At 42.4% G+C, this 27,641-nt stretch overlaps 1 protein-coding gene across 2 annotated transcripts; it reads left to right on the top strand.

Moving 5' to 3' along the window:
* The first annotated feature begins 1,125 nt into the window (after positions 1–1,125).
* ccdc50a (coiled-coil domain containing 50a) lies at positions 1,126–27,421 on the top strand. 2 transcript variants are annotated; one of them, XM_049586951.1, is made up of 12 exons: positions 1,126–1,453; positions 4,860–4,922; positions 8,518–8,647; positions 11,689–11,779; positions 12,444–12,546; positions 19,399–20,262; positions 21,016–21,167; positions 22,221–22,265; positions 22,670–22,837; positions 22,972–23,051; positions 23,181–23,293; positions 25,167–26,838. In XM_049586951.1, the coding sequence occupies exons 1-12, from the start codon at positions 1,399–1,401 to the stop codon at positions 25,184–25,186; spliced, it is 1,884 nt and encodes a 627-aa protein (XP_049442908.1). In that variant the 5' UTR covers positions 1,126–1,398; the 3' UTR covers positions 25,187–26,838. The 2 variants fall into 2 exon arrangements, with proteins under 2 accessions (XP_049442908.1, XP_049442909.1); XM_049586952.1 differs by lacking the exon at positions 19,399–20,262 and having other exon boundaries at positions 1,130–1,453; positions 25,167–27,421.
* The last annotated feature ends 220 nt before the right edge of the window (positions 27,422–27,641 follow it).

Raw genomic sequence — 27,641 nt, forward strand, 5'->3', positions numbered from 1 at the left:
AAACAGCAAAATGTAGAAGAAAAAAAATTACATTCAATCAAAAAAACAAAAGTCAAAGTTCACTCATTAGGTTTCCACAATATCCCACAGCTTTCTCAGGTAATGTAGCTTTAGTTTATTGATGTGAACTATGAAGCCAATTTTGATCAAATTTGGCACAAACATCCCCCTTGGACTCAGCAATGACCTGATTGGATATTGGTGATCATAGGTCACAAATCAAGTTTACTATGACCTTGTCTGTCTCATCCTTGTGAATGCAATATCTCAACAACACCTTGACGGACTTTATTTTTATTTATTTTATTTTATTTTTTTAATTTGGCACAAACGTTTATATAGACTCATGGATGAACTGATTAGACTTTAATGGCCATAGGTCACAGGTCAAGGTCAATGTGATCTTGCATCCATCCCTTTCCTGTGGATGTGAAATCTCAAGACAACCTTTGGGGAATTTCTCCAAATTTGGCACAAACATCCACTTGAATTGAAGAAAAAACTGATTAGAATTTGGTGGTCAAAGGTCAAAGATCAAGGTCAGTGTGACCTCACAAGACATGTTTTTGGTCATAGCTTAAGAACTCTTGTGCTAAGTATGACAAAACTTCACACAAATGTCTTATAGGATACAATGATGACATTTAATATCCAAAAGGTCAAAGGTCAGCTTCATTTTGACATGATAATGTTCTGCATTCAACACTTTTCTGTCCATTACACGATGTCATATCTCAGGAATCGGTGGGGAAACATTTGGTCAGATACTGAATTAGTGACACTGATCTTGGTTGCACCTTAAACTCTGCCAATTGTATAAATTAATGAGGGGGTAAGATGTGTGTGAAGCAATCATGTTTTCACAGGCATGGATGTAAACTGTGAGAGAAACTTGTCTGGTGTCTGGAGGCACTTATTCTAGTTTTCTATTTCTATATGATCTTGACTTTTGCATTTAATTTTATTTCCTCTTAATCTGTTTATTGTATGCACCAAACACCAGGGCAAACTCCCTGTAAGTGATAACCTACATTGTGATTAACCGTACACTGCTTCTGAAAATTCCGAGTCTTTTATTTTGACATGTGTAACCGGAAGTGGTGTGTTGAGCCCTGGACAGTTGGCTGGCTGCTTGTATGAAGGTTCAGGGAGGGAGGGACGCTCGTAGAAAACCCTGACACGCTAGCTTCATCAGAGTAGCTGCAAGGCAATTAACGTACAGCAGCGACGCACCGAGAGAGGGTGGCCACCGAAACTAATCAAAAGGGCCGTCCGGCACCTGAACCATCAATCGGGTTTATGAGTTAAGGCGATCAATCAGCCTGCGGTTAACCTTCGGTGATACGCGGAAGCGTAATTCAACGTCAACGGGTCTTTTGACTTATTATCGGTGACAACATGGCTGAATGTAACGTTAGCATCGACAAGAATAAACTACCTGGAGTGAAAGAGGGTAAAGTCTACAACATATTTACTGCTGCTAGCTGTTTAGCATCACACATATGTAGCTAGGTGACACAGGCGAGGCTAATGCTAACCTTGTGAACACAGGTGTTTCTCTTTGGTGTGATGGTTGTTAGCACAGCTTGCTAGTTGATGCTAGGTCAGTAGAGTTAATGCTGGAGTCAGGTAGCCAGCACTGATTAGACTTCTTAGCCTGGGTTACAGGCGTCGTGCCAGATTTGGTGTCAAAATCCGTCTCCAGGCAAGGCTGGAGGGCGAGACATTATTTTAGCAGCGAGAAAACAGGTTCCACTTCATGTTATACATGTTTGGATTATGGTGAAAGGGGTTGTGGGCAAAGGGACACACACTGATGGGTATACACAATCTGGCACGACACCGGTGTGTGTGAATTCAGTGTAGGAGCCAGGTAGCCTCAGTGCTGCCCACATGGAGGTGTTTGCCTGTTGTTATATGGAGGACAAGATGCTTTGTCTGTTGTGATGAGAGCACCTTTAACAGTGGCCTCTTCCTTTTGAATTACATATCTGACATACCCGGTTACACCTTGCCTTTGGTTGTAAAATCTGCAACTGCTTTGAAACATTATCTTGAAAGACTTTGTCACCCCTCCTCCCTCATAATTTTTATAGCTCCCAAAACTTTGTGTGCTGGTACTGCACAGGCGCAGGTGGAAAGTGTTGCGTTCACGCTGAAGCAGGTTTTGGATGGGATGCTGTGCTGGAAGGAAGGACCCGTCCTGTTACTGCGAAGCAGCTGCTCAGCAGGATGCTTGTTATTCTGGTCAGAGAGAGAAGGAACGTGCATTGCCACTGCTTGGCTGGTCTGTAGAGGGAAAGACTGAGAAAGCTGCTGGAAAAGTTTAAGTTTCATCCCTCATGCGTTGGGAAAATAGTAAATATTGTGAGCTGTCGAGTTGTACTGCTGTACTGTAACTCACAGATGAACCGAGCTTGTGATTTGCCTTTTCCCTCTGCACATGGAGCACAAAGACTTGACTCTTGTGGTCCTTTGTGCATTGTGGTGTCAGGGTGATTTTCTGTTTCCAGCACAAAGGGATCAAAGGATGGTGTGAGAACTATAGCAGCTGTAATCCTTCTGTCACTTGCCAGTGTCATTAAAACTAACCCCAGTTAAAAACAGCATTCTCCCTCAATGCTAACTCCTACGAGCTTTTGAGGAACCCAAATTGTTGAAAAGTAGTTCAAACGACTGGTTTGTAGAGCTATACCAGCCAAAACAAATCTCAGGTTTCTTGGCTAAGAAGATTAGGCATATGGTTGAAAAATGCTCTGTGTTAATCAAATCCCATACTGGTCGGAGGCAGTGAGTGGGGGGCTTTGTGGAGGTCTCGCCCTCCTCTTCACAGCATCTGTTTAAACCCAAGCATCCATGCAGTGTCCTCCCATCGTATTAAACCAGACAATCTGGACCACTCATCAGTGTTGTCTTTGAGTCCCAGGCGTTTTGGTGCTTGTCAATAATGCACGCCAACACATAGTCATAGACTGTTGCCTGTTATTAATTTTTTATGGGGATGAAGTAATCTTTGTGAGAGCAGATGATGTGCTGTGGGCTTGGTAGTGTGAGGCTGAGTGTGGCTAGGCTCTGTAATAAAAGCTGTAAATACAATACAAGACAAGTGTCACAGAAAGGATTAACATGCAGACTATATATGATGTATGATGTGAGTAGTTCTCATTATGTAACAAGAGTAGGTAAATGAAAGACTCTAAGGAAGTTAAATATTTCTTTATTTTGGTCTTCACTGAACAGAACCACAGCCAACAGCAAAGCGGTGTGTGGCTGCTTGCAAGATGAAATCATGGCTTAACTTTGTCCTTCTATATTTGATGCAGTGATGTTTACACAAGATTTGCAGCTGAAGAAAAGTTTCTTAGTGCAGTATTATGAGAAATATGCTAAGCAGAGGGTAGGTAGATCCATGTCAACTGAACTGTAGAGGCACATGCTTTAGGGTACGTTCGCCCTACGCTATAAGGTCCACATCCATAATTAGCTGAGGCTGTAAGAAAGGTCTTAAAGGTCCCCTTAGCTTCCCCCGTCTCCTACACAGGAAACTGTCAGCATTTGAACACTGGGAGATCCACAATGTTCAAAAGAAGAAAAGCTGCCTCGTTTTTAGAACAGTTCAGATGGATGTGTGGTGATGGTATTGGGTTTTTTATGAGGAAAGCTCCCCTCCTACAAGCATTGTTTCCAGAATGAATGTTCACAGCACTTTGGCAGAGTCTGTAATATTGAAACTATTAACGGAAAGTCCGCTGGAGATTTTAGAGTTGTAGTGAAGATGGGAAAACAAGCAGTACAATATCTCACATTCTGTATGCAGATATTTGAGATCATGATTTTATCCATGCATGTGCAGTTTGAGTCAGTGAGCTTATGACTAAGATAATGGGCCTAGTAAAAAAAATCAGCTATAAATTGCTGCCAGAAACTTTAGTAAAATATGACTCACTGGTGGATCGGTTTGTTCAGATTTTTAGGTCTCATGCTGACTGTGATATTTTAGGTTAGACCTGTATGATGTATATAACCACATGAGCATTTAGGATACATCATCTGATTTAAAATATACATAACTACATTTTCCTCTGTCTGTGCCTTGCTGATAAACACAATTAGTTTTTCGTTGTGGGAAGTTTTACACATGTACTGTATTTGCCTGCTTGTCACATTTTGTGGATTTAAACCAGCACCTTGTCAGTAATAAACCTACTTCTCTCTTAATGCCTCTCGCAACTCTAAATAACTTTCAAGGAAGAGCTTAAGAGCTCCCTCAACATCAGTCTTTATTTAGGCTCTTACAGGCTAAGGGCGATCGTTCCTCATTCACAGTTTCACTTCGTCTTTACAGTCAGAAAATAAGCAAACCACACGCCACTAGACGTACAGTTTTTAAATGTCTCTTCATGTTAGCATCATGATATGAAACACATCTTTGGATTTTGCTTCGGTATCATCCGGTAGCCTCTCAGGGCAAATCCGTGCTTCACACTGTAAATTGTGTAATATTTATGGTAATACTAATTATGTTGCAATTTTTTTCATTACTTTTGCTGTGAAGCAGACTTATCAGCTCATCATATGAGTCACAACACCAGCAAGAGTAACTCTCCTAAGTTGCATCCATTTAGCCTGATTTCCTGTTCTTGATCGTGGGTCAGATTTTATTTATTTTTCTGTGTAAGCATGTGTGCGGGCAGATGGGCCGGATGTGACACACCTGAAACTGTGAATGTCAGATAGAGATCTAACATCTTAACTAACATACTTCAGAGTCTGAGTCGACAAGCATACAGTAGTTGAAACTAATTCTAAACTTTGGCTTTCTCAGTACTCTTTTTCAATTTTCTTTTGTCTTTTTTCAGTGTGCCGAGACTTTGCTGTGCTGGAGGACCACTGCCTGGCCTACAACCTTCAGGAGCAAGAAAGTAAGAAACTACACATTAGCCAGTGTTTTTTTGTTTGTTTGTTTGTTTGTTTTTTGTTTTTCACTCAACCAAATCGCACATGCAAATTCGTCTGCAACCTTTCGGTCCTTTTTCAGTTTCCAAGGGCCACTATCAACTAGTTTTCAACACGTGGCGCTGAGCAAATCAAGTCTGCCTGGTGTAGATGGCCACTCACAGCTCAGTAGTACCAGCCAATCACAGCACATTATGGCAGAACTTGGCTGCAGCCTTATTTGCTGTTTTCAAAAATGCCTCAAGGGCCCCACATTAGATCAAGAGTTGTGATTGGCCTGGGAAGGGGAACCAGACGCATCTCCCAGAGCAAATAAAACATGAGCTCACAGATTTGTCTGGTTTCCAGACAGTATGTTATCCCCTTAAGAGACAGGTATCTCCAGCTTCAAACAGGGGACGTCTGCTTCAAACAGATACTGTAGGTCTGTTCCCTTTCCCCTGACAGTCTGTTTAAACACTTAAGTCATTTATTATTGTAATGTTTTCTGCATCAGACCGTTGCGTCACTGTAGACTGTTTTGTCTAGCTGCCCTGCTGCATTCCTCCTCTAGGTCACCTAATGCTTACCTTGCAAAAGAACAAACTATGAATGATGGTTTTAAGAACGTTGCAGTAGGAAATGAATGTGGTCCACGATGCTCCTCTTTTTTCCTTCTGGAAAATTTGTCAAGTCTAACAAACTGCAGCGTCAGTGGCTGCAGCCTGCTAAAGCCTACATAAACCCTGCTTCAGCCACACAGTTAACTGTGTGAATAGTGCAGGATGCCACAACGATACTGTATCAGGGCAGGGCTGAGGCAGACTACAGTGGGCTGGTGCATGTGATTTGTTTGGATCACACTCATTTGTGTGTGCCGCAGCTGTAGCACAGAGAAGCTGGATCTGAAGTTAAACGGCACAGTCAGCTCAGCAAGGGAACACTCTGTGAGACACTATTGTCTCTAACTGTGTGTGTGTGTGTGTGTGTGTGTGTGTGTGTGTGTGTGTGTGTCTGTAAAGGAACATTTTGTGTGTACGTGTTGTGCAAGTGTTTGTCCCTGCATGCCTCATTAGATTAGCTGGTGCTTTTATGTGAGCTCATACGTGTGTAATTAGCCGGCATCTTTTTCACGTGAGTTAAAAGGCACTTTGGGGACTCACTAAGGAGGGTTTGTTCCCATGCTGCTGAATCCCCCCGCCCCCATAAGTGCATTAAATGAATTTCTGAAATATTATCATCATTATAAGATTAATATTATTTTGCTTCAGGGTTTTTTTGTCGTTGAAATTCTCTCAGGAACTGCTCGCGCCTCTCTGTCTGTTGTCTCCTGCTGGATTGGGTTGGAGCGAGACTTTGTGACCCAGACATGAATGAATGAAAGAATCAACACAAATTAATATTTGCAGATGGCTAATAGCCACCACACCTCCTCATATCCTTCACCTGCACACGCACATAAAGAAATGACAGGAAGCAACGGAAAGAGGCTTCAGCTATGAGGCTATGCAAGAACTTAGGGTGCTCTGCTCTCAGGCCTAGAGTTGTCTTGCTTTGGTCTGAATCAGGGACTAATTTTATGACAAAGTTGCATAATTGCCTCGAGTTGGTTTGTGTTCTCACAGCAGCATTTACAGTACAAGTGAACCAGATAAAATGCCTTGCACAAGAGAGCTGCTTTTGACTGGTCAGAATTTCCATGTGGGAAAAATCCAGGAAGTAAACAAAACATTGAAGGAGAGTACACTTGCAGGATAAATGTGACACTTTCTAATGTCACAATGGAAGGACAACTACGCAGGTTGATTTTAGCGCTGCTCATCGTGGACTATATTGCTGTCATTGCTCATTTTAGTCAAACCATACAGTTTGAAAACGAAGCGCGGCTCCAACTAGAAAACAATGTTTTGATGCATTGGATGTGCTGAATGTGCATATTAAGGCAGCACAGGAGGAGGTGCACATTAATAATCCTCCAGGACTGTAACATGCTCATGTTTAACCCAAACAATGTGTAATGCAACTGCAGTTGGTTCGGTTCAGATGTGTTTGGTGAGCTTTTGATTTGCAGGGATTGATAAATACAGAGTGTAGACAGTCGTAACATGAGCACAATAGTTTAGTTTTTTTTAATGTTTCCATAAATATGTCATTCCGAGTCACCATTAGAGCAAATTTTGCAACAAGCTCTACAAGAAATAAGGCCAGATGTCACCCAGCTGTACCCTAAGTGCAGATCAGGCTCTGTTTTAGCTGTGATTAATTGGACTTTGGCCGCCTGTCCATGTGCTGTCATTAACCCTTTAAAAGCCTTTGTGATCCATGACCGAGGCTCATCTCCCTTTGCTCCCTTTGTTGCTGCACTAACTGATCTGCACTGAGCTGGAAAAATCGTTGTTTCGCTTTTGACCCAGGAGGTCACTGAGGAGAATGCTGGCTGACAAAGCCTGATAGTTTTCTTAATGTGCAGTGTCCCTTTTTTCCTGGATCACATCAACAGATGGCCGTCCCAAAAGAGGCTTTTTAGTGCAATCACTTTGAGATAACGTGGAGTTAAAGCTGGCTTTTATTTCCATTTAAAATGCTGAGAGTGAAGCATCCAAATGTCGCATGGAAAACATTTCTTTATGGTTGTGTCAGCACTTGGCGTGTTTGTTTCTGGAATGTGTTTCCCCTGTTTCAGTGTGCAGCTCTTCACTGATATGTCTGAGGTTCAGATAGTCCAGCTTTCTAACCTTAATTCCCCTTTTGCTCAATGATGCGAGACCTCTTCAAGGTTGAGTTTGTTGAATGAACGAATGTCATGATGTTTGGTCTTTTTTTTTTTTTTTTTTTTTTGCTGCCTTGAAAATGAATCAATTTCCCTGTTGAAAAATATGGCAGCGGATAAATGATAGCCCTATCTTAAGTTGTGACATCAGTTTTTCCCCTCAGATATTTTTTCGTAAGGTGTCATAAACTTAAACAATTGATCGGCGTCATCCAAAAAAAAATCAATGTCAACCCCTTGACTTTTTATCAGGTTGCCACAGCTGTGACTCACAGTTTCCTCTTTCAGTCCCACCGGTCAGAAAGCAGAAACTTTATGGAGCCTCTCTCGGGTAAATTGCCAAACGTAATTTGGTCCTCTTCACATGAAAGCTGGGAACAGATCGATAGCCAGGTGAAACAGAGCTGAGCGAGTGAGTGATGCTCTCCATGCTCACCAAGTGTTCGATGTGCGTCAGCAAGTAGGATTTATCATCTGTTATGGCCCACAACGTGCCATCACACAACCTTGGAACGGCACCTCAGCTGTGAACATTCATTTCTCAGTGACTAAGAGCGCTCTCTGTTTATCACCAAAGACTGAAGCGTCTGTGTCCTCAATGTTTATCTTGTTCTGTTCAGACCATCACAACACTACTGCTCCTCAGAGGAAAACATCAAGAACGTGTGGATCTGTAAATAAACTCCACAGCACTATGCTGCCCATCACTCATCTAATTCCTCTTCACTAGTGCAGTCCAGTCAGCTGACCTACTCCTGTTGGTTTGTATGTATATGTTTTAAGAGCAGTGCTTATATGTTTGTGTCTAACAGTCGAGAGCCACTTGGCGTCAAACGTCAACAAGAGCCGTCTGGTGCAGAAAGACTTGCAGGTGGCCAAGAAGCTGCAGGAGGAGGAGGATCAGAGGGCCAAGGTCCAGACCCAGAAACACCATGTTGAAATGTGAGTGTTTCTCACACACCAACACACAGTTATGAATACCACTCAGCCACAACATTAAAGCTACTGAAGTGACGTGAGTGACATTGATCATCTCGTTACAATGCAATGATCTGCTGGGAAACCTTGGGTCCTGGCATTCATGTAGATGCCACCTGACATGCACCACCCACCCAAACACTGTTGCTAGCCAAGTGCACCCCTTCATGATGGCAGTGGCCTCCCCAGCAGAGTGATGCGCCATGCCACATCAGAAAGCTGACAGAAAGCCCAAGGTGTCAATCTGGCCTTTCAGATTCCCAAGATCCCAATCCAGTCAAGCAGTCATGGGACGGACAACCACTGAGAATGTCCTGTGGTGTTTAGCATTAGGGTGTTGGCGGCGTATACTTTGATTCCTGTGGGTTGTGTGCTGAAGTACCCGGACTTCCTACAGACCCTTAATCGGATTGGTATCTGCGGAATTTGGAGGCCAAGGTGATACCTTGAGCTCTTTGTCGCATTCCTTGGGTCATTATATGCATTATAACAAGATGAACAATGTGATTCACTTTAGTACAATTCCATTGGGAGAAACTGATAATAAAACTGTACACAAACACTGTATAAGTTAATTGCACATATATAATATGATAAATTACACTAGATTTAGCATTTACTGGAAAGCGCTTATCTGGTTGTAATTTTATTTAATCATCTAGGTGTAGCTGTAACCATCCTAAATGTAGAATCATGAATTTGTATTGGTCTAATTCCTGAAATTAAATGACCCTCAAACACTTCATGAAGTCACCAGAATACTTTTGCAGTGATAGCTGTGTACAGTATTCGCCGCTTCGTTGATAGCATCTGTTTCAGATTAGTGTAATCTCATGTAATTACTCCCAAACCCTATAACCAGACAGATTTATGCTTCACCAGCAAACTGATCCATCACTCCTGCTGTAGATAACTCCAAAATGATTTATCGTTCAGAGCAGGTTTAACCCTTTTATTGTCATAAATTAGCAGGTCAGGTCTTTCATTCACTACCAGCTTGTCTATGCTCTTTCATTCAGTTTGAGCTAGAGGGCATAGATGTGAATGTTTGGCTTTGTTGTCCAGGTTAGATATACTTTTGATCACTGAGGAGACTGGGTTATACATTCAGTATCCACAAGATGCAGCTGACTTTAATGTCTGCGCTCAGTTTGTGTTAACAAAAGATCACGAAATACGCATTTTTCCAGCATTACTGAAAAAGAGAGGGAGCCTGTCTTCAGCTTGATGTGTTGTTTTAATAAACACAGAGGAGAAAACACAAGCAGCCCAAGCAGATACTTCACAGTTTTTGTGGTCTCTGTGCGGTGTCCCCATAGCCCTGATATATAATCATCTTTTCTGTTGGGTTTGGGTCAGTTTCAGCTGCACGTCAAAAGCTATGCAGACATTTAGTAGTGGGATTGCATCCCCAGAGAGAGGCCAGATGCTCCTCCACGATGCAGGCAGGCCAGTACTGCTTGTCATGCTGCACACTGCCATCCACCCTGCACCTTCCAATGCCACTTCAGATACACCCACTCTTGAGTAGCTTAACAAAACACACACAGTATCACTTAATATCTTAGTATGATCTGTTGAAGGCATGCTACACACCATTTACTTTTGTCAGTTTAAGTCCTCCTGAGCTGTTGGCTGCTCGGGTCAAATACAGGTGCGACACAAGCTAGTTAAGCTGTCACTGGTCCTTTTAAGTAAAGCATTACACTTGTGTGCATCAACACTCACAAACTGGGAATAATCTTTAATAACAGCCCTCCAGGCAGATGGTGTTGTTATCAAAATCACGTCTTTAAAGACGTAAGTGAGCCAAAGCGAGCTGTTAAGATCAACATCGCATCAGGCGAGAATATTCCTGCTCTTGCCTGAAGCACACACTCTGCACGCTCTCAAAACATATTAAATAACTTCAGTGTCTTATGTAGTGCGTTCACTGCTCTGTCTCTCTCTGGTGTTACATGATTAACTCAACTGTTGTGCAGATATTACTTCACTGTGGGTTCATTCATGTATACTACATTGTGAATTTATATTTTCACAATTAGGAAATGTCATGTATTTAGTGTTATTAAGTCTTAGTTTGCTGTAGGCTAGAGGCTAGAGTTATCTTTAACATCATGGCACGTTAGGCTTAAATGTACTCTATAGCTCCTTTCCAACTGGATGAAAAAGCCACTTATACCCACAAACATCTGGCTTTTGTCTTTAGTGGGAAAGGTTACAACTGCCATTCATTCCTGAGACAAATTGCTCTGCAGTATTCATGGGTATTTATTGGCTCCAGCTCCTGTCAGCCGTGATGGAAACATGACACCGGGGTAGATCACTAATTTGTGCCCCTTTGTGGCACGATGCAATGACAGGCCACCACAAACTGCGTCTGTCTCCATCCAAGCAGCACTTTCGTCTGCGCTGAGTTTGAAATACATACAAAAAAGGAACAGATACAAAAAGGAAGCAACTAACATTTTCTCTGGCCTCTTTTTACTTTTCTTTTTTACTGTTACAACGCCGTTGTGTGGTGCGTTTGTGACATCAAAGGTGACACATCAGTAAAAAAAAATAAAAATAAAAAATAAGAGATATAAGAAAGGCATACTTGTTACTGCAGGCCATGGAAAATGAGTCTATCATCTATTTTAAGGGGTTTCCCCACTTTTAAAAAATCTGCACATACACACTAATTTTGGTGCAAAAGAGTAAATATGATGTGTAGTATCTAAAGAAGTGAGATAATAGTATTGAGGATCAGAAGGATGGCAGCTGAAGCATCAGCAGAAAGTACTCAGAAAGAGAGACATTGAAGTACTAAACAAATATCTTGGAGAGAAACACAGGAACAAAGATAATCCTCCACATTCTTCCTCATACAATTACATTCGTTACTAATTAAACATTGTAAGTTAGAGCTTGTATTGTTATCCATAAGCTATTACCAGTTGTATATATGTTGTAATATTCTCCAAAATCCCTCCCTATGTACACATGAACCTTGGTAACGTCAGTGAGCGTCAAGACATTGAGATCGCCCAGGAAATTCAGGATCAACTGGTCCGACAGGCAGAACAACAGCGACAACAGGAAGAGAAGGATGCGGTAAGAAACACGCACCCATACTGACATTTCTGCCCAGTCAAGCACAATGGTGGTCACATGCTGCCTTCAATGACCTCTAGTATCGATGTTCTGTACTGGGTGGGTCATTCCACTTGAATCATCACCTTGTTTGTGCCTCTTCATTGTGTTAATGGAATGACGGCTACAGTCACCTGACCTGTATTTTTTTCCACAATGTTTATACCCTACTTAAGAGCAGAGATTTAAGTTTATTATTATACACACAATGAGATTAGACAAAGGGATATGGTTCAGTAGGGGTCCATAAATAAATAATTTGACATGTAAGGTATTACATGTATAGTCCTCAAGGGTGGGCTCCACCATTTTTAAAATTGACAGTGAATCTTTCAAAATAGCTGAGATGCCACGGATTATTTCTTGCCCTAAATTGAGGAAATGCTGGGTCTCATCGCTCTGTGGTTCTGTGGGAAAAAAATGCACTAATTGGCCCAAGTTTGGCACACACATCAGGGACAGATGCATCTTGCCACAGTAATTTGTGTGAAGCTACACTGACTGGCAAAAGAGAAAAACTGCAACTCAAACCAAAGTGACATATTTGTCACAGATCGGCTCAAACAGAGACTTTTTTCATTCACCCGTGGGACGACATGTTTACTGTGGCCTTGTTTGTTTGTAGGCCATCGCTCGTAAGCTGCAGGAGAAGGAGATGAAAGAGGAAAAGAGGAGACAGAAGCAGCTGGAAGCAAACTTTGAGGAGGAGTACTTTGAGGATCACGGAGGTAGGGAGAGCACGAGTGGCTCATGTTGATGTGTGGCTGTTTCTATGTGTGTGTGTGTGTGTCTGTCTGTCTGTCTGTCTGTCTCCTCTCTGTCAGGACACGAGAAGATATAGCTCCTCTCCCGTGGATTGGTATTTTTTCAGCTCAGGATGTGTGAGGGTGTGCTTTTGATGCTGCACAGTGCTGGAGATTGTGGCTGACTCGAGGCAATGATTTTGGAATGCATTTATAAGCTTATAATTAACCTTGAAGGGAGGCTTACATGTTCCTACAGAGAAATAATTTGTCATTTCGCTCCCATTCAAGAGCAAACACCGGCGTAAATGGGTTTAACAGTGCTCCAGTTTTAAGATCCAGCTAGAATGTGCATTGATAGCAGATTTTACCTCAGATATTAAATGAATATCTGGTTAGTGGGTAATGAATGCATTGAGGAAAGCATTTAGATGTCACATACCCGCAAATCTGTATTTGTTATGCTTCTATAACATATTTGTCCCAGTGTCACATATTGGAATCTGTTTCAAGTCTTTTCACGCACACGTCACCCGACTGCGTGATTCATCCCACTGGAGGTCTGTTTATTTTCTGCTGAAAGAAAAACAGCAGCTCATTTATAATCTCCCTCTCTTCTTTGACTTCTTTGTAAATAGTGTAACCCTGTGTCAGGTAACCTGCGCAGGCAATTCACCTTAAGATCGGGGTTGATCCTACATCCTGCGTCATCTCCATGTTGACAAATGCAGGTTCAATTATGGTTCTTTTTATAGTAAAGTGCTATCAGCTTGTCAGCATGAGAACGGCAGCAGTCTGACAGTGTGTGGCTTGGTCTGAATGCAGTTTTAGTTCTTGACCCGTAGGTGTGACTTTGAGTATAAGAGGAAAGCATATTTCACACACTTATAATGTTCCCTTCTGACTCATAAAAGTTTGGCTTTTTTCTCCGCAGCTTTGTCAGCCTGCTGACTCTAATCTGGCAGATTGACTCCCAGTTTTGCTGCTTCAACCCTTGGCCATGTTGTGTTTGGATTTTGTTTGTGTTCAGCATACACACCATACTCATATCATTCCAAGATGGTTAGCAGAGGAGGAAAATAACAATCAGTCTCGACTTTCTCTGCTTTGCTTTTCGGTGCCTAGGGCCCAGTTGTTCAGAAGTAATCTGATCAAATTTCGGCTTTCAAATTGGATCAAATCATACAGTAGGGTTGTTCAAATGAAATAAAGGATTCTGAAATTGTATTAGTGGTAAAACTTTTGAATTTGTCAAATAATGCAACATTTGACTCATGTCATAGACAGACAGACAGATAGATATTCTGCACTTCATTTGTTTGTGTTTCTAGTCAAAGTAGATAAAATAGATGTGAGCGATTATACTTGATGTATCGTGGCTTGTTTCACTTGACATGTATAAAAAAAACTGCATCGCAAACAGTAAAAATTATCACCTCATTTTTAACTCGCCGGTACAAGACATGCTTCAGCGTTTCAGTTCTCCTTTGCTCTTTATGACTCTCTTTCTCTCAAACACAAAAAGAAAAAAAAGACCCAAACGTGATTCATCACACACTCCTACACTCCTCCAGGCCACTCTCTTCTGGCCGATAGTGTGTGAGCAGGTGAGGCGTGTGTTTTTGTATCTGCGGAGCTGCAAACCACCACTCTTTAGTCACATTTTGCAACCATGGAGCACCAGTGCAAGAGGAGTTTAAGGTTTTTCTATCTCTCAGCGTTTCAGGATATGAGTGGAAGTTAAACATGGGATGCAAAACAGGACAGAAGGACAGGCACAGTGGTAAACAAAGACTAACTGCTGTAGAGGTGTGGTTTAGAGAGTGCAGTGTCTCTGTCTGCACTTTGTTGACATAAACACAACTGCGAAAATGTCCCCAGCTGTCAGTCTACCTGTCCTGTTGTGTCTGTATAGATCACCAGCTGTCCAGGTGCTTTACCTCCATCTAAAGATGTCACACATGGCAGGTGGTCAGGATACAGCCTCAGTTCGTCCTTGCTGACCGTGCAACTCTGCCCTGCTGTATTTATACTAGAATATTTGTGCCACTGCCAAGCTCACTATGTTTGCAGTATTGCCTTGCAAGTTGCATAACTGCTCACCTATAATGTCCCTACTCTTTGTGTGTGTGTGTGCATTCAACTGTGGCAGTGTGAATGTACACACAGTAGAACAGAGATTCAGCTCCTTTGTTTACCCTCCATCTATCAGGCCTGACGTCACAGTGAGTGATCAGATACATTTCATACAGGTTACAGGTTTGTCACTCTGCACAAAGTGTTCAGCTTGAGGCTCGATCTCTGAGCAGTTTCACCATCTTGTGCTTGTGAGTATTTCATTTTAAATCTCCGTCCCACTAGTTTTTATATCCTCCTTAGGCACATGGGCTCACACACACACACACACACACACACACACACACACACACACACACACACTTCTGAGAAATCATGTTGCTTTTCATCCAGCCATGTAATTGGCTGCTCCTCTCAGGAAATGAGGGGCTGCTAGCTGTGTTTGTCTTAATCCAGTGGATTACAGTTGCAGACAAACCAGCATGGGGGAGAACCTGTCTCCACTTGACAGATACACCAATGGGGAAAAATAGGGAGGAGGAGAAAAAGTGTATTTGAAAGTGAGATAGGACAGAAGAGAGCAAATGCTGAAGCTAGCCCAGAGAAGGTACGAGTCAGGCTGTCTTTGTACCTGCCTACTTTTTCAAAAGGTTGAACAGAGTCTCGTCGAGTAGACGTCAAACAGCCAGTTAGATTACTTGAATTCCATTGAGCTGACTGAGTGCTGGCCTCTGCTGTGTGCTTCCTCAAGGTGCTTTTCCACTCATTTGTTTTCATTCAAACGTTTGTCAGTCACAGGCCAACTCCCAGCACGATGGTTTTCGTAAGACATGAACATGTTGTTCTCAAACTCAAGTACAGTTTCACCCATAGGCGTCATTTAGGTATGGCAAGGTATGGCAGCTGCCATACCTTGGAATCGGGAGGAAAAAAAAGAGAGAGGTTCTGTAGTCATTGTATTGCACTTAAATAGGTCAATAATATGCTCATCAGTGAATACGAGTGTTATTGAATCAAATTGTTGGCCACTTCGCTCCTCTGCAAGTTATGATTTATGTGAGTTATCTGTGTGTTGTAAAAGCATTTTGCTGTGCTGTTGTAGACAGCCTGTCTAAATGATGTCTTGAAGCCTGTCTGATTGTATGTGGGTTTTTTTTCCTTCATGTCGGCATTTTAAGCTTGTATTTTTGGTCTCTGGAGAGACACTCCAATAAATTCGCCTATACAGTATTGTACCAAATTGGCCTATGTTTTACTGTGTTTCATACACCGGGCCCCTTGGTTATCTTCTAGAAATGAGCTTGTAATTAATTTATTTTCTTTATTTTCTGTGAAGTTAAACACATGACTAATGATAATTAAACGTCCGCTCACTGTCCGTGGTGCTGAAATATGCGCCGAAATAGGTCCTATGTTTTCACTGCTCTCACTAAGTCGTGCATTACATGCAGACATGAGGTATTATGAATGTGAGAAACAGCTTCATGTCCTTTGAAACAGTTTTCAGTAGCATAGTATGTACTTCTGACAGGTCAAAGACCAAAGTGAAGTTTTTTATAAGTTAGTTCATATTTTTGAGACTGGCATCATGTCATATTGCCATACCTTAGCTTTTGCTGAAACGACGCCCCTTGTTTTACCCCTTTTAAGTCAATCGTGCTCTGGTTAAAACACAGTATTGGCTTTTATTGCATGATGTACAGTACAGGCCAAAAGTTTGGACACCTTCTCATTCAATGCGTTTTCTTTATTTTCATGACTATTTACATTGTAGATTCTCACTGAAGGCATCAAAACTATGAATGAACACATGTGGAGTTATGTACTTAACAAAAAAAGCTGAAATAACTGAAAACATGTTTTATATTCTAGTTTCTTCAAAATAGCCACCCTTTGCTCTGATTACTGCTTTGCACACTCTTGGCATTCTCTCCATGAGCTTCAAGAGGTAGTCACCTGAAATGGTTTTCCAGCAGTCTTGAAGGAGTTCCCAGAGGTGTTTAGCACTTGTTGGCCCCTTTGCCTTCACTGAGCGGTCCAGCTCACCCCAAACCATCTCGATTGGGTTCAGGTCCGGTGACTGTGGAGGCCAGGTCATCTGCCGCAGCACTCCATCACTCTCCTTCTTGGTCAAATAGCCCTTACACAGCCTGGAGGTGTGTTTGGGGTCATTGTCCTGTTGAAAAATAAATGATCGTCCAACTAAACGCAAACCGGATGGGATGGCATGTCGCTGCAGGATGCTGTGGTAGCCATGCTGGTTCAGTGTGCCTTCAATTTGGAATAAATCCCCAACAGCGTCACCAGCAAAACACCCCCACACCATCACACCTCCTCCTCCATGCTTCACAGTGGGAACCAGGCATGTGGAATCCATCCGTTCACCTTTTCTGCGTCTCACAAAGACACGGCGGTTGGAACCAAAGATCTCAAATTTGGACTCATCAGACCAAAGCACAGATTTCCACTGGTCTAATGTCCATTCCTTGTGTTTCTTGGCCCAAACAAATCTCTTCTGCTTGTTGCCTCTCCTTAGCAGTGGTTTCCTAGCAGCTATTTGACCATGAAGGCCTGATTCGCGCAGTCTCCTCTTAACAGTTGTTCTAGAGATGGGTCTGCTGCTAGAACTCTGTGTGGCATTCATCTGGTCTCTGATCTGAGCTGCTGTTAACTTGCGATTTCTGAGGCTGGTGACTCGGATGAACTTATCCTCAGAAGTAGAGGTGACTCTTGGTCTTCCTTTCCTGGGTCGGTCCTCATGTGTGCCAGTTTCGTTGTAGCACTTGATGGTTTTTGTGACTCCACTTGGGGACACATTTAAAGTTTTTGCAATTTTCCGGACTGACTGACCTTCATTTCTTAAAGTAATGATGGCCACTCGTTTTTCTTTAGTTAGCTGATTGGTTCTTGCCATAATATGAATTTTAACAGTTGTCCAATAGGGCTGTCGGCTGTGTATTAACCTGACTTCTGTACAACACAACTGATGGTCCCAACCCCATTGATAAAGCAAGAAATTCCACTAATTAACCCTGATAAGGCACACCTGTGAAGTGGAAACCATTTCAGGTGACTACCTCTTGAAGCTCATGGAGAGAATGCCAAGAGTGTGCAAAGCAGTAATCAGAGCAAAGGGTGGCTATTTTGAAGAAACTAGAATATAAAACATGTTTTCAGTTATTTCAGCTTTTTTGTTAAGTACATAACTCCACATGTGTTCATTCATAGTTTTGATGCCTTCAGTGAGAATCTACAATGTAAATAGTCATGAAAATAAAGAAAACGCATTGAATGAGAAGGTGTGTCCAAACTTTTGGCCTGTACTGTATGCCACACATTAGTTTTGAATTATGTCCATCAAACAACAAGCTGTTAAAGAACATAGTGTTAATTCACAAAAATTCTGAAGTGTTTGGAACTTTTCCATTCTTTAGGACTATCCTGCATTAATATACCATCTTTATTTAGTAGGGATGCACCGAAATGAAAATTTGTGGCCCAAGCCGAATATTATTGAATGCTTGGCCGAATACCCAGTACCGAATACCGAATATCATTGTTTAGTTTTTCATTAGTTTTTGCAGATGAACACCCTCCAGATTAGTGTTGTCACGGTACCAAAATTGGGACCCACTGTGCGATACCAATGAAAATATCATGGTTCTGAGTAGTATCACGATACCACAGCGAAAATGAGGCAGATGTGCCTTTTGTCATTTATAAAAAGATTTTCTATAACACATCAATGATATTTCAATGGAATAAATTACTTATGGACTTATTCATACTTCAAAAACAGCATCAATGAGTGATTAACATAGGGGGGATCAAAATAAAATAAATAAATGAAATAAGAATCAACCAGCCACCCTCCTCCCCTGACAGTCCCTTCATAAGTAAAGAACAGTCCCTGAAGTGCAGTGAGGTTTGTGGGCTGTTACTGCCAGAAAGAGTAATGTGAACGGCTCGTTTCTCCTCTGAAACGTCACATACCTGTGTTCGGCTGGCTCGGCTGTTCAGGTACTTTTTGGCAGTCATGACACCAAGAAGAGGATATTATTGGAACCGAGTTCTCCGTCGCCGGTAAGCCGATGGCTGCCGTATTTGACAGGAATACATTACTGTCTGTGTCTGTGACCCCCGTTCAACCCACAATCGGTGGGATTCGCCTTTCGTTTCTGCTGCTGGTTGAAATCTGTAGGCTGCTCGCTCAGCGTGCTGAATGATTTAAGCCTATTTTGCTTGCTCAAAACTATTTTTAGTCGCAAATGCGAGTGCCGTGATGGACGGATCGCCACACTGCCGACATTTTATTCTGCCCGTCATGGCACGCTGTTTGATTGCATTATCAAAACACGCCGCTATTATTCGGCCTTGCTTTTAACTTATTCCACCGAATACCGAATGTGTGTTTTATTGCAATATTCGGCAGAATATATTTGGTTACCGAATATTCGGTGCATCCCTAATCTTTAGGCTTTAAACACTTGTTGCCTTTATTAAAATAATTCCAGGGTAGTAACCACATCTAAACATTTTGGGAGCAGCTCATTCCTACACTCTTTACAACTTGTCTTTTGACCATCACTGTCCTCACAGGTGCTTGTCTAACCCAGTGCTTACTAACCATCTTACCTTACGTCATTCCAATCCCATCTATGTTTTTTTTCACATTTCCATGTTTGCATCAACCATCATCTTCATCATTCTCTCCACACCGCCCTCATTCCACCCTCGCTCCTTCTTCTCTGCCTTGTTCAGCTGCACGAAGACCCCTTGACTTGGACAAACCCGCTCATCACAAGTCCCCGGGCAGACATGATGCCTATGCTCCAGTGAGCTCACATAGGGATTACTCCCCAGATTATAGCTCAACAGAGCCCAAAAGGAGCAGGTACCCAAGGCAGGACCCAGCAGCACCCCACAGCCGCTCCAGATACCCTGAGCACTACCTAGTGGCAGAAGGGGGGCGAAGCAGACATGCAGATCCGTATCCAGAGCACCTGCTGCCCTCTAGAGCCAAGCATGGGGACAGGTACCCACATTATGAGCCCACAGAGACTGGCAGAGCCAGGGGCCCAAGCTGGGAGGACACAGAGAGAGTGGTGAGGAGGAAGGAAAGACCAGGCAGACCACCTCCACCACAAAGCCAAGTAGATAGAGACAAGGCTTGGGACAAAAAACGGGACAGGCAACACAACCGAGACAGGGGCAGAGACCCAGAATGGGAGAGGCATATTGGCAAGGAGCAGAGGAGAGACAGGGAGCAGGACCTCAGGGGGGCAAGAGCAGCAGGAAGAGACAGAGAAAGATCCAGAGAGAGAGGACTGAGTGGGGACAGACAACGAGAAAGAGACAGGCAGAGACAGACAGACAAAGACAGACAACGAGTGAGAACCAGGAGTATGGAGAGAGGACTTGACGACGAGCCTGGGCACAGCAGGGACTGGCCGAGGGAGGGCAGGGCTTCTTGGGAGGAGGAAGGGGATGATGGTGAGAGGGAGAGAAGGGCTGGGGGCCGGCAGCGCGTCCACTCCGGCCCTGACGAGGTGTTTGACGAGCTGGAAGAGCAGGGTGAGGGTCCTGGCAGGGAGCGCAGTCATTCTCACCCCAGCGAAGATACAGGTACCGCCTGAGCCCCCCTCTGGGCTCTGCGGGGGTGTTTGTGTGGTGTGCTGCAATTGCTTTTTTGCTTGGGCAATCTCAGGTGGTGGGTTGATCTAGCATCGCAATCACTAATGAACACACTAATTTCTTCTCTTCTCATGAGAGCGACAACTATTCCAAAAGTAATTTCTGATGAGTGATGTGATTCAGATTTTGATGGTTTGGAATAATTGGATTTGTTGCTGTTGTGCTGTGGGGTTTGCTCACTCTTGTATTGTCTGCTGGGTTTTGGATTGAGCAAGACAAGATTACACTGCTGAGACTGAAATGTGTGCTGTGATTTTTAGAGTAGAATAGCTTCCTGGATTTTGATGAGCTAAAATTTGGCATTCACAAAGGGTTTCAGGGCTGGTGAGCTGGTTGCATTTAACAAAACACAGTGACGAACACCAGTAGCGCTCTTAAGCCCTTTTTGGTGCCTTGTGGCATTAATCCAACTGTGAATGTATCTGTTTTAGTGCTGAAATGATGAATCACTTGATCAGTCAAAGAATTATTCTGATCATTCTAATTATTTTGTCATTTATCAAGAGAAAATTCCCCCCAAAAATCAGGCAAAATAAGAAATTGAAAGACAGCCCTGGATGATTTCCTGATGTCTGTAAAATTTGAAAATAAAGACTAAAGAAATCAACAGATTATTGGCTAATGAAAATAACCCTTAGTTGGCAGCCCTTATCTGTTGTTAATAAAATTTGCTGACATCCGCAGGTCGTATCGTGCACCGAGTGAGTGGGGCAGTGGTAGCAGAAACGGAGTACGGAGTGAGCGAGGCCACCAAGGGGCTGACAAAGCTTGATATCCGTGAGCAGGAGCTGAAGGACATGGAGGTGGCCAGGAAACTGCAAGAGGAGGAAATCAAGGTGAGGAAGGGACTGGGAAAGTATTTAGTTTATATGTGCATATAAAAGGTAAACAGTTTTATGCGTGAGATTAAAATCAAATCCCAGAGACCCCAGAGAAAATGACAGGTATCTTATCGTACATACATTTTATGCGTTTAACAGTTGCTCCCACGTTAAGCTGCTGTGTTCTGCTGAGCAGTTTGTGCATGTAAACCAAGATCTAATTAAACTTGATATTACTGAAGGCTACAAAGAGCTACCCAGCTTCTGAATGATGCTTGAATGGGAAGTCAGGTCAGATATAAAACGTTAGTGAGCTGATAATAAATTTGTTATCAGAGTCTGACAGAAGGCTTATGATAAGTCTGACACAGAAATAATAGGCTCATTGTAACTAGTACAGTATCGGTTCTGTACACTGTTGGTCTCATGGGGAATTTTTCAGCCGTCTATAGAATTCCTTTAATAGCATGAGAAAAATTATAAAAGAAAAAGCATGTAAGGTCACTTAAATTATGTGTGAAGTCTACTTTTCATTTGGCATGTTTAAAGGTGTACTATGCAGGATTGTCAGTTGCTGTTTGTAAACATGCCCACCGGTGAAAGTGAAAGTAAAGCCTGGCACCTGGTCACGTCCTTTTTATAAAGTCCAGACCTCACCTGAGTGCTGTGGGGGGACACGCCCATAAATGCACAGAAGATAAGAAAGTACAGGCAGAGGGTAGAGTCTCTGCAGATAAATACACCTCCACACACTCCTATTGGGTCATAAGTTGAGAGGGATTACTTCTGTATGAGTCTACACATCGTAGTATATCTATAAATAATCATGCAACTACACTGTTGCAGCAGCTTCAATATCTGGAGCAAATGTTGTGAGAAAGACGCACAGGAATGGCACGATGTGATAAATACGCCTAACAGTCTTTGCTGTAAATGACTTGAGGCCTGAAAAAACATACTTTAAAGCCTCAACCTCAGTCGTTTCCTATGTTATATAACGTCGGGACAGTGTGTTCTTGTGTTCTACTCCGGGGAGAATGTGACTTTTTGATTGTTCTCTGGTTTCAGGCCAGCAAGATGCATGTGCGTGCAGCCCAAGTGGCACAGGATGAGGTGAGTGGGTATGAAGTATGGAAACTTTCCTTATGTTCTGTGTCCTCTTTTTATACCCTTTCATTTCCAGAGCCAAGCCAATTGAATTAACTTTATTGTCATATAACCCTGAGTATATAAAGCCATGTCTAAACCAGACTGACCCAAGGTTATGTAAGAAGAGCGCTTCTACTACTGTGGAAGTGACCTTATAGTTATTTAATGCTCTTTTAAGTATGGCTGTGAAACAGGTGTTTTCTACATGCAGATCTCATATTTATAGAATGTATAGTACAAATATGATGTGACGGGAAACGGAATCAACCTGCCGCCTACACACTGAGTCACAAAGGATTTGGAGGTTTTTCTGTGGTCGTGTTCATGAACTAGTTGATGTGGATGTGTCTGATGTCTCGCTCCGGCAGGAAATCGCCCGACTGATAATGGAACAAGAGAAGAAGGAGTACAAGAGGAATCGAGAGCGGGAGCATGACAGAGAGCGGGAGAAAGACAAGGAACGGGAGAGGGACAGGGAGAGGTTGGCCATGGAGAGGATGGCAATGGAAAGGAGGCGGGCAGAGGGAGACTACAGGGTAATTTTCCCTAACCATACTCCATTTTAAAATGTGTGCTTTGGGGTGGAATATTTTTGCAGCCTCTGACTTTATTTTCTGTGAAAGTGCGTTTCCACTGTGGTACCACAACCATAATTTTTGCTGCTTTCCAGCCAAACTCAGAGGAAGTAGTGCGGCCCCGAACACGAGACGAGTATGAATACCAGAGGCAGAGGAACCACAAGCCTGCTAGGTACAAGATTCATTACTGCTCATGACCAAATATTTCCAGTCAGTCAAGAAGAAGAAACTCAATTATTTCATTAATTTCCTGTCTCTGTTGTTTCCTCTGTGTCTCTGTCCTTCCCTCTGTGTGTCTCAGGCCTCCTCAGCCTCGTGCACCAAACTATGAGAATGTGAACTCTGGTGGCTATGGCTACATGGACCACGCTGTTCCGCCTCGCGCTCCCACTAGGCCTGAGGCTGCTTACAAAGGTATGATGTCCGCGTGACAGAGCGGCTGTGTTGCTTAATTTTCAGCAAAAAGTCATATCAGACTAAATAAGGATGGACCCCAGCGCCGTGATTGTATTGGATAATTGTGCATAATTTTATCTGTTCCCCCAAATCTGGCACTTAAATGTGGTAAATTTCTGCACACATTTACAACAAATGATGTTCAGTCAGTGTTTGCACTGGTGTGGAATGTGGCCTGTGGGCGGACTGGCCGGAATGCTGCATGAGACAGACCAACTTCCGTCCCCTGCACAGCTATGTCTGCCTCTGCCGTTGTCGCATCTCTCAGTAACATATACAGACAGGTTTCAATGATGTTATCTTGAAGGCATGCAACATGAACCATGGGCTAAAACATAGATTTACACTCAGAAAAAAGCAGCGGAACCTGAAGGGACTAGCACAAACAGCACAGCCAGTGTTGTCAGTGTTAACAACAGTGATCCTCTGGGTCTCCAAGACCGGTAACTGTAACGTTAGTAAAGTGAAGCAGCAAGCCAAAGACACGTGCCAGGCTAACTGGCTTGCAGTTTACAACAGTGAAATGAGCTGTTTGATTTGTAAAATGTACAGTACTGCGCATTTTATGCTTTACGCTGTTATCAAAGTGAACTTAAAGTTGCTCGGACATAGTTTCTCATACAGCAGGGGATGGATGAGAATGGAACACGGAGACAAAAGAACAGCAGGAGCTGCCAAAAGAAAGAGTAAGGATCAGTGATCAAAGAAGTATTCAGGTCTTTTCCTTTAAAAGTAGCCATACTTTAATATAGAAATACTTCGTTACAATTAAAAGTCCTTTATTCACAATCTTACTTAAGTAAAGGTATAAAGTAGCAAAAAATAGAAATACGCAATTTAAGTACCTCACAATTGCACTTACACTACTTGAGCAAGTGTATTTTCTTCATTAATTTAATCACAAATTGTATATTGTTAACGTTACTGCTCACTATTTTTCTTTTACCATATTAGATCTTTATTCTTTCGGACAGTTTTCATAGCTGAATGTGATTCTTTTCTCATGGTACTCTTAGCTGTGTGCATGCACAAAACATGACTGTCCCAACTGCAAATATTCTGGGAAGGAAGTGTTGATTCTAAAGTTGCTAAAGCTAGAAATATGCCAATAGATTTCCTCTGCTCACACACACTAACCATAATGTATTAATCCTGAAAAAATAAAATGGACAATACTTGCTCAATGAGTGTGTTGTGGCTGTTAGATAATGGCATTAATCGGGAAGTTGGTGTTAAAGTAAAAAAAACTCATTCCTTTGATGTATGAAAACAAGGGGTGCAAAAAATGTATGTTTATTTGTTTATATGTATATATGTTTATTATTTATTTGTTTGTATACTATGAATTCAAGAGTACTTAAAAAGCGCTCTGTTTGTTTCTCTACATTTGTTTCTTTTTCATCGTTACTCTTTCGGATTTTTTTGCAAATATGTAAGCACAGGGTGTAACACAAAGGGGAAGAACACTGAACAAAATCAAAAATAAAACAACAGCCAGTAAACAGTTGCCTTTCTTAGTAAGATGACAGTTAAGAGATGACAGGAAATGAACCAGCGGTGTTGCAGCAGCAGATGGTCTTCGCCTCTCGACCAGCAGAGCGCCCTGATTAGTGATGCATTTCACAGAGAGATAAACAGTGCTTGTTTCACATGAGCAGAAGACTTATGTGAAGAAAGCAGACAGCAGAAATAAATCCCAGATCTCAAAGAAGACAAACTGATGTCTGGAAAGTGTAAAAACAACACAACACAACAACTATGATCCAACTTAAATTGTGTTGTGATGTATGAAGCTGCTGATAGATCTCTCTGTCTCCTCCATCTTTTCCAGGTGCCTATTACAAGCGGTGACTCAGGCTCTCCACCATGTCCAGACATGCTGTCAATCCTCCTTTGTCCCCCTTTTTTTTTCTTATTTATCTTTTTGTTTTTAACCATTCGCACTCTGTTGACCAAAAGCCTTCGGACAATCTAATGAGTTGGCAATGGGATTGTTTTTTTAATACCCTCCAAAGTTAGTAAAGGAAGTGGGTCTGTGAGTGCTGGAAGCACACTCATCTTTTCCGTTTTTTTAATTTGTTAATTGTAATGAATATTATTATTATTATTATTTCTTTTAACTGACTCAACATCAAACAAGCCAATATGGCAGCCTCCTGACATTGACACCACCCCCCCACCCCACCCTTTAGCTGTTGGAAACCGAGGAACTGGCGCCTCACCTTCTGTCGTCATCATGTGCTGATGTTCGTCCCATCTGTGGACCATTCCGTCACAAGGGCTCAAGGCCTCTGCTGGATATAACCATGCAATCTCAAAATCCCTCATGACTCTTTCATGGGACGTGCCTGGCTGCTACAGTGTCTTAGATACCAACATGGCAGCTGCTTTGTACACCCATGCTGCAGTTCTGTTCTCATCACATTGCGCAACGAGACTCAACAGGCCCTCTCCATGTGCCACACAGCATACGACCCCGGAGGGATACGCTCCTGTTGCTGTGTTCAAACTACACACAAAACATAAGCCTTTATCAAGATGCTGGTAGTTTTGGCTTTGACCTGTTGTACCACCTTGTTCCAGTGCAGAGGAGGTGGAGCTTTGTGATGATCCATGGACATTTAACTGGCTGTCGTAGGCTGTCGTCTTCTGCTTGTGAGGGGCACTTTTCAACCCCGTCACCCTTCAAACTGTGGATGGATGATACTCTTGTGTATGACTCACTGTTTCTATGTGCATGCTTACTGAAAGTGTACAACTGTGTACCTGCATTTCAGCTCTATATCAAACTATCTGGCTCCCTCTTTGTTGTCAGAAAGGGCTAAAGCCACAAGAAGCCAATAATCTCTCTCTTTGTGAATGAACAAAATTTGTCAGCTCATATACTGCTGTACAATATATCACCTTTCTGCCACTCCACATCGGCCTCGTCATTTACAAACCAAAACTGGCCCGTAAAAGAACCAGTACCAAAATGAAATGCATGTACATTGCTTGTCTGTGTCAAACCTGAACTCATGCTTGTGCTTACGGCACAGACGTCATGCGATTGAATATTTGCTCCTGTTTTATTTAAATGTAAATATCTTTTTTGTTTTCTTAATTTTGCTACCAGTTCTGTTCCCCATTGTGGAAAACACGCTTCTCTTTTCATTCCTTTTCTTTATCTCCCACTTGTTATATTTGTTCAGAAAGGGAACCTTTATATTTTATTTTTTTTTTACAATATTTTGTTGGTCTTTCCTCAGATTGTCTCCTCTAAAAGTTTCCCCGCTGTCACTTCCAGTCCTCTTCTTTGTGTCCAGCTCAAAGGCAGACGTCACTTCCTGCCTGCAGAAAAGACAAACATTCCCACAATAGAAGGCGTCTGGATGGAGGGAGATCAGTCACACGATCAGTTCTAATTTATATTACTACTACTCAAAGGGACCTATTTTAGCATTTTTACAACTCCGGGATCCATTATTTTCTGTTCATATGGAATAATAAGGGTGATGAGGAAAATGAAGAACACAACCAGGCTTTTAAGTTTACTGATATTTTTCTGGTGGCCACAAAGTGACTCTTTGACCATTCAGTGCTGCTTCCAAGTTCACACGTCGTAATAAATGTTGAAATTATAAACCGCCTTCCAAAATGACTCCCTCCCCGTTCAGAGAAAGTGTGAGATGTTTGCGTTGCCAAGGACAAACACACAGATGTTATGGAGATATATGATGTGCTAACTGTTGACAGAATGAGATTTGTGCCATATGTTTGTAATTGTTTTCAGGGATTTGAAAATGGGAAGAGCTTAAAGTAGTTGTGCTTGTAGCAGAGCTACCACACCCACAGAGGTGGGACTCCTTATTTATTCTTTGGTGAGAGCACCACCGTGTGGACATGTTGAAAAATGAGGGGGGGAAAAGTACAAAATTGATGAGATCAGGATGCCTCTTTGTGTATTTGTGGATGTTGTGCATCAGACATTACTTTGGGATCAAGTGCTGTCTACATCAAACATTGAGTGCTATGTTTTTTTTATGTTCTTTAATCCAGGGCTTGTATGCAATCTACAGATCATGAATCAACTCATGTTGGCACTTGCTGTAACAGAACTTTTTTTTAAGTACAATGAATTAACAAGTTGCTTTTATCTATAGCATCTCAAAATGTAATAAACTGTATCAGCATTTCCACTGTTCATGAGTGCGACTCATTCAGTCACAGTGAGGCCCCTGAAACACCTGAGGCCGCTCAGCATGTCGCAGTTCAACCTGTTAAACGGAGGCCTCATATAACCCTTGAGGAATACCTTAAGGTTTCT

This window comes from Epinephelus fuscoguttatus, linkage group LG10 (genome assembly GCF_011397635.1).
Source record: "Epinephelus fuscoguttatus linkage group LG10, E.fuscoguttatus.final_Chr_v1".
In the NCBI taxonomy this organism is placed as follows: Eukaryota; Metazoa; Chordata; class Actinopteri; order Perciformes; family Serranidae; genus Epinephelus; species Epinephelus fuscoguttatus.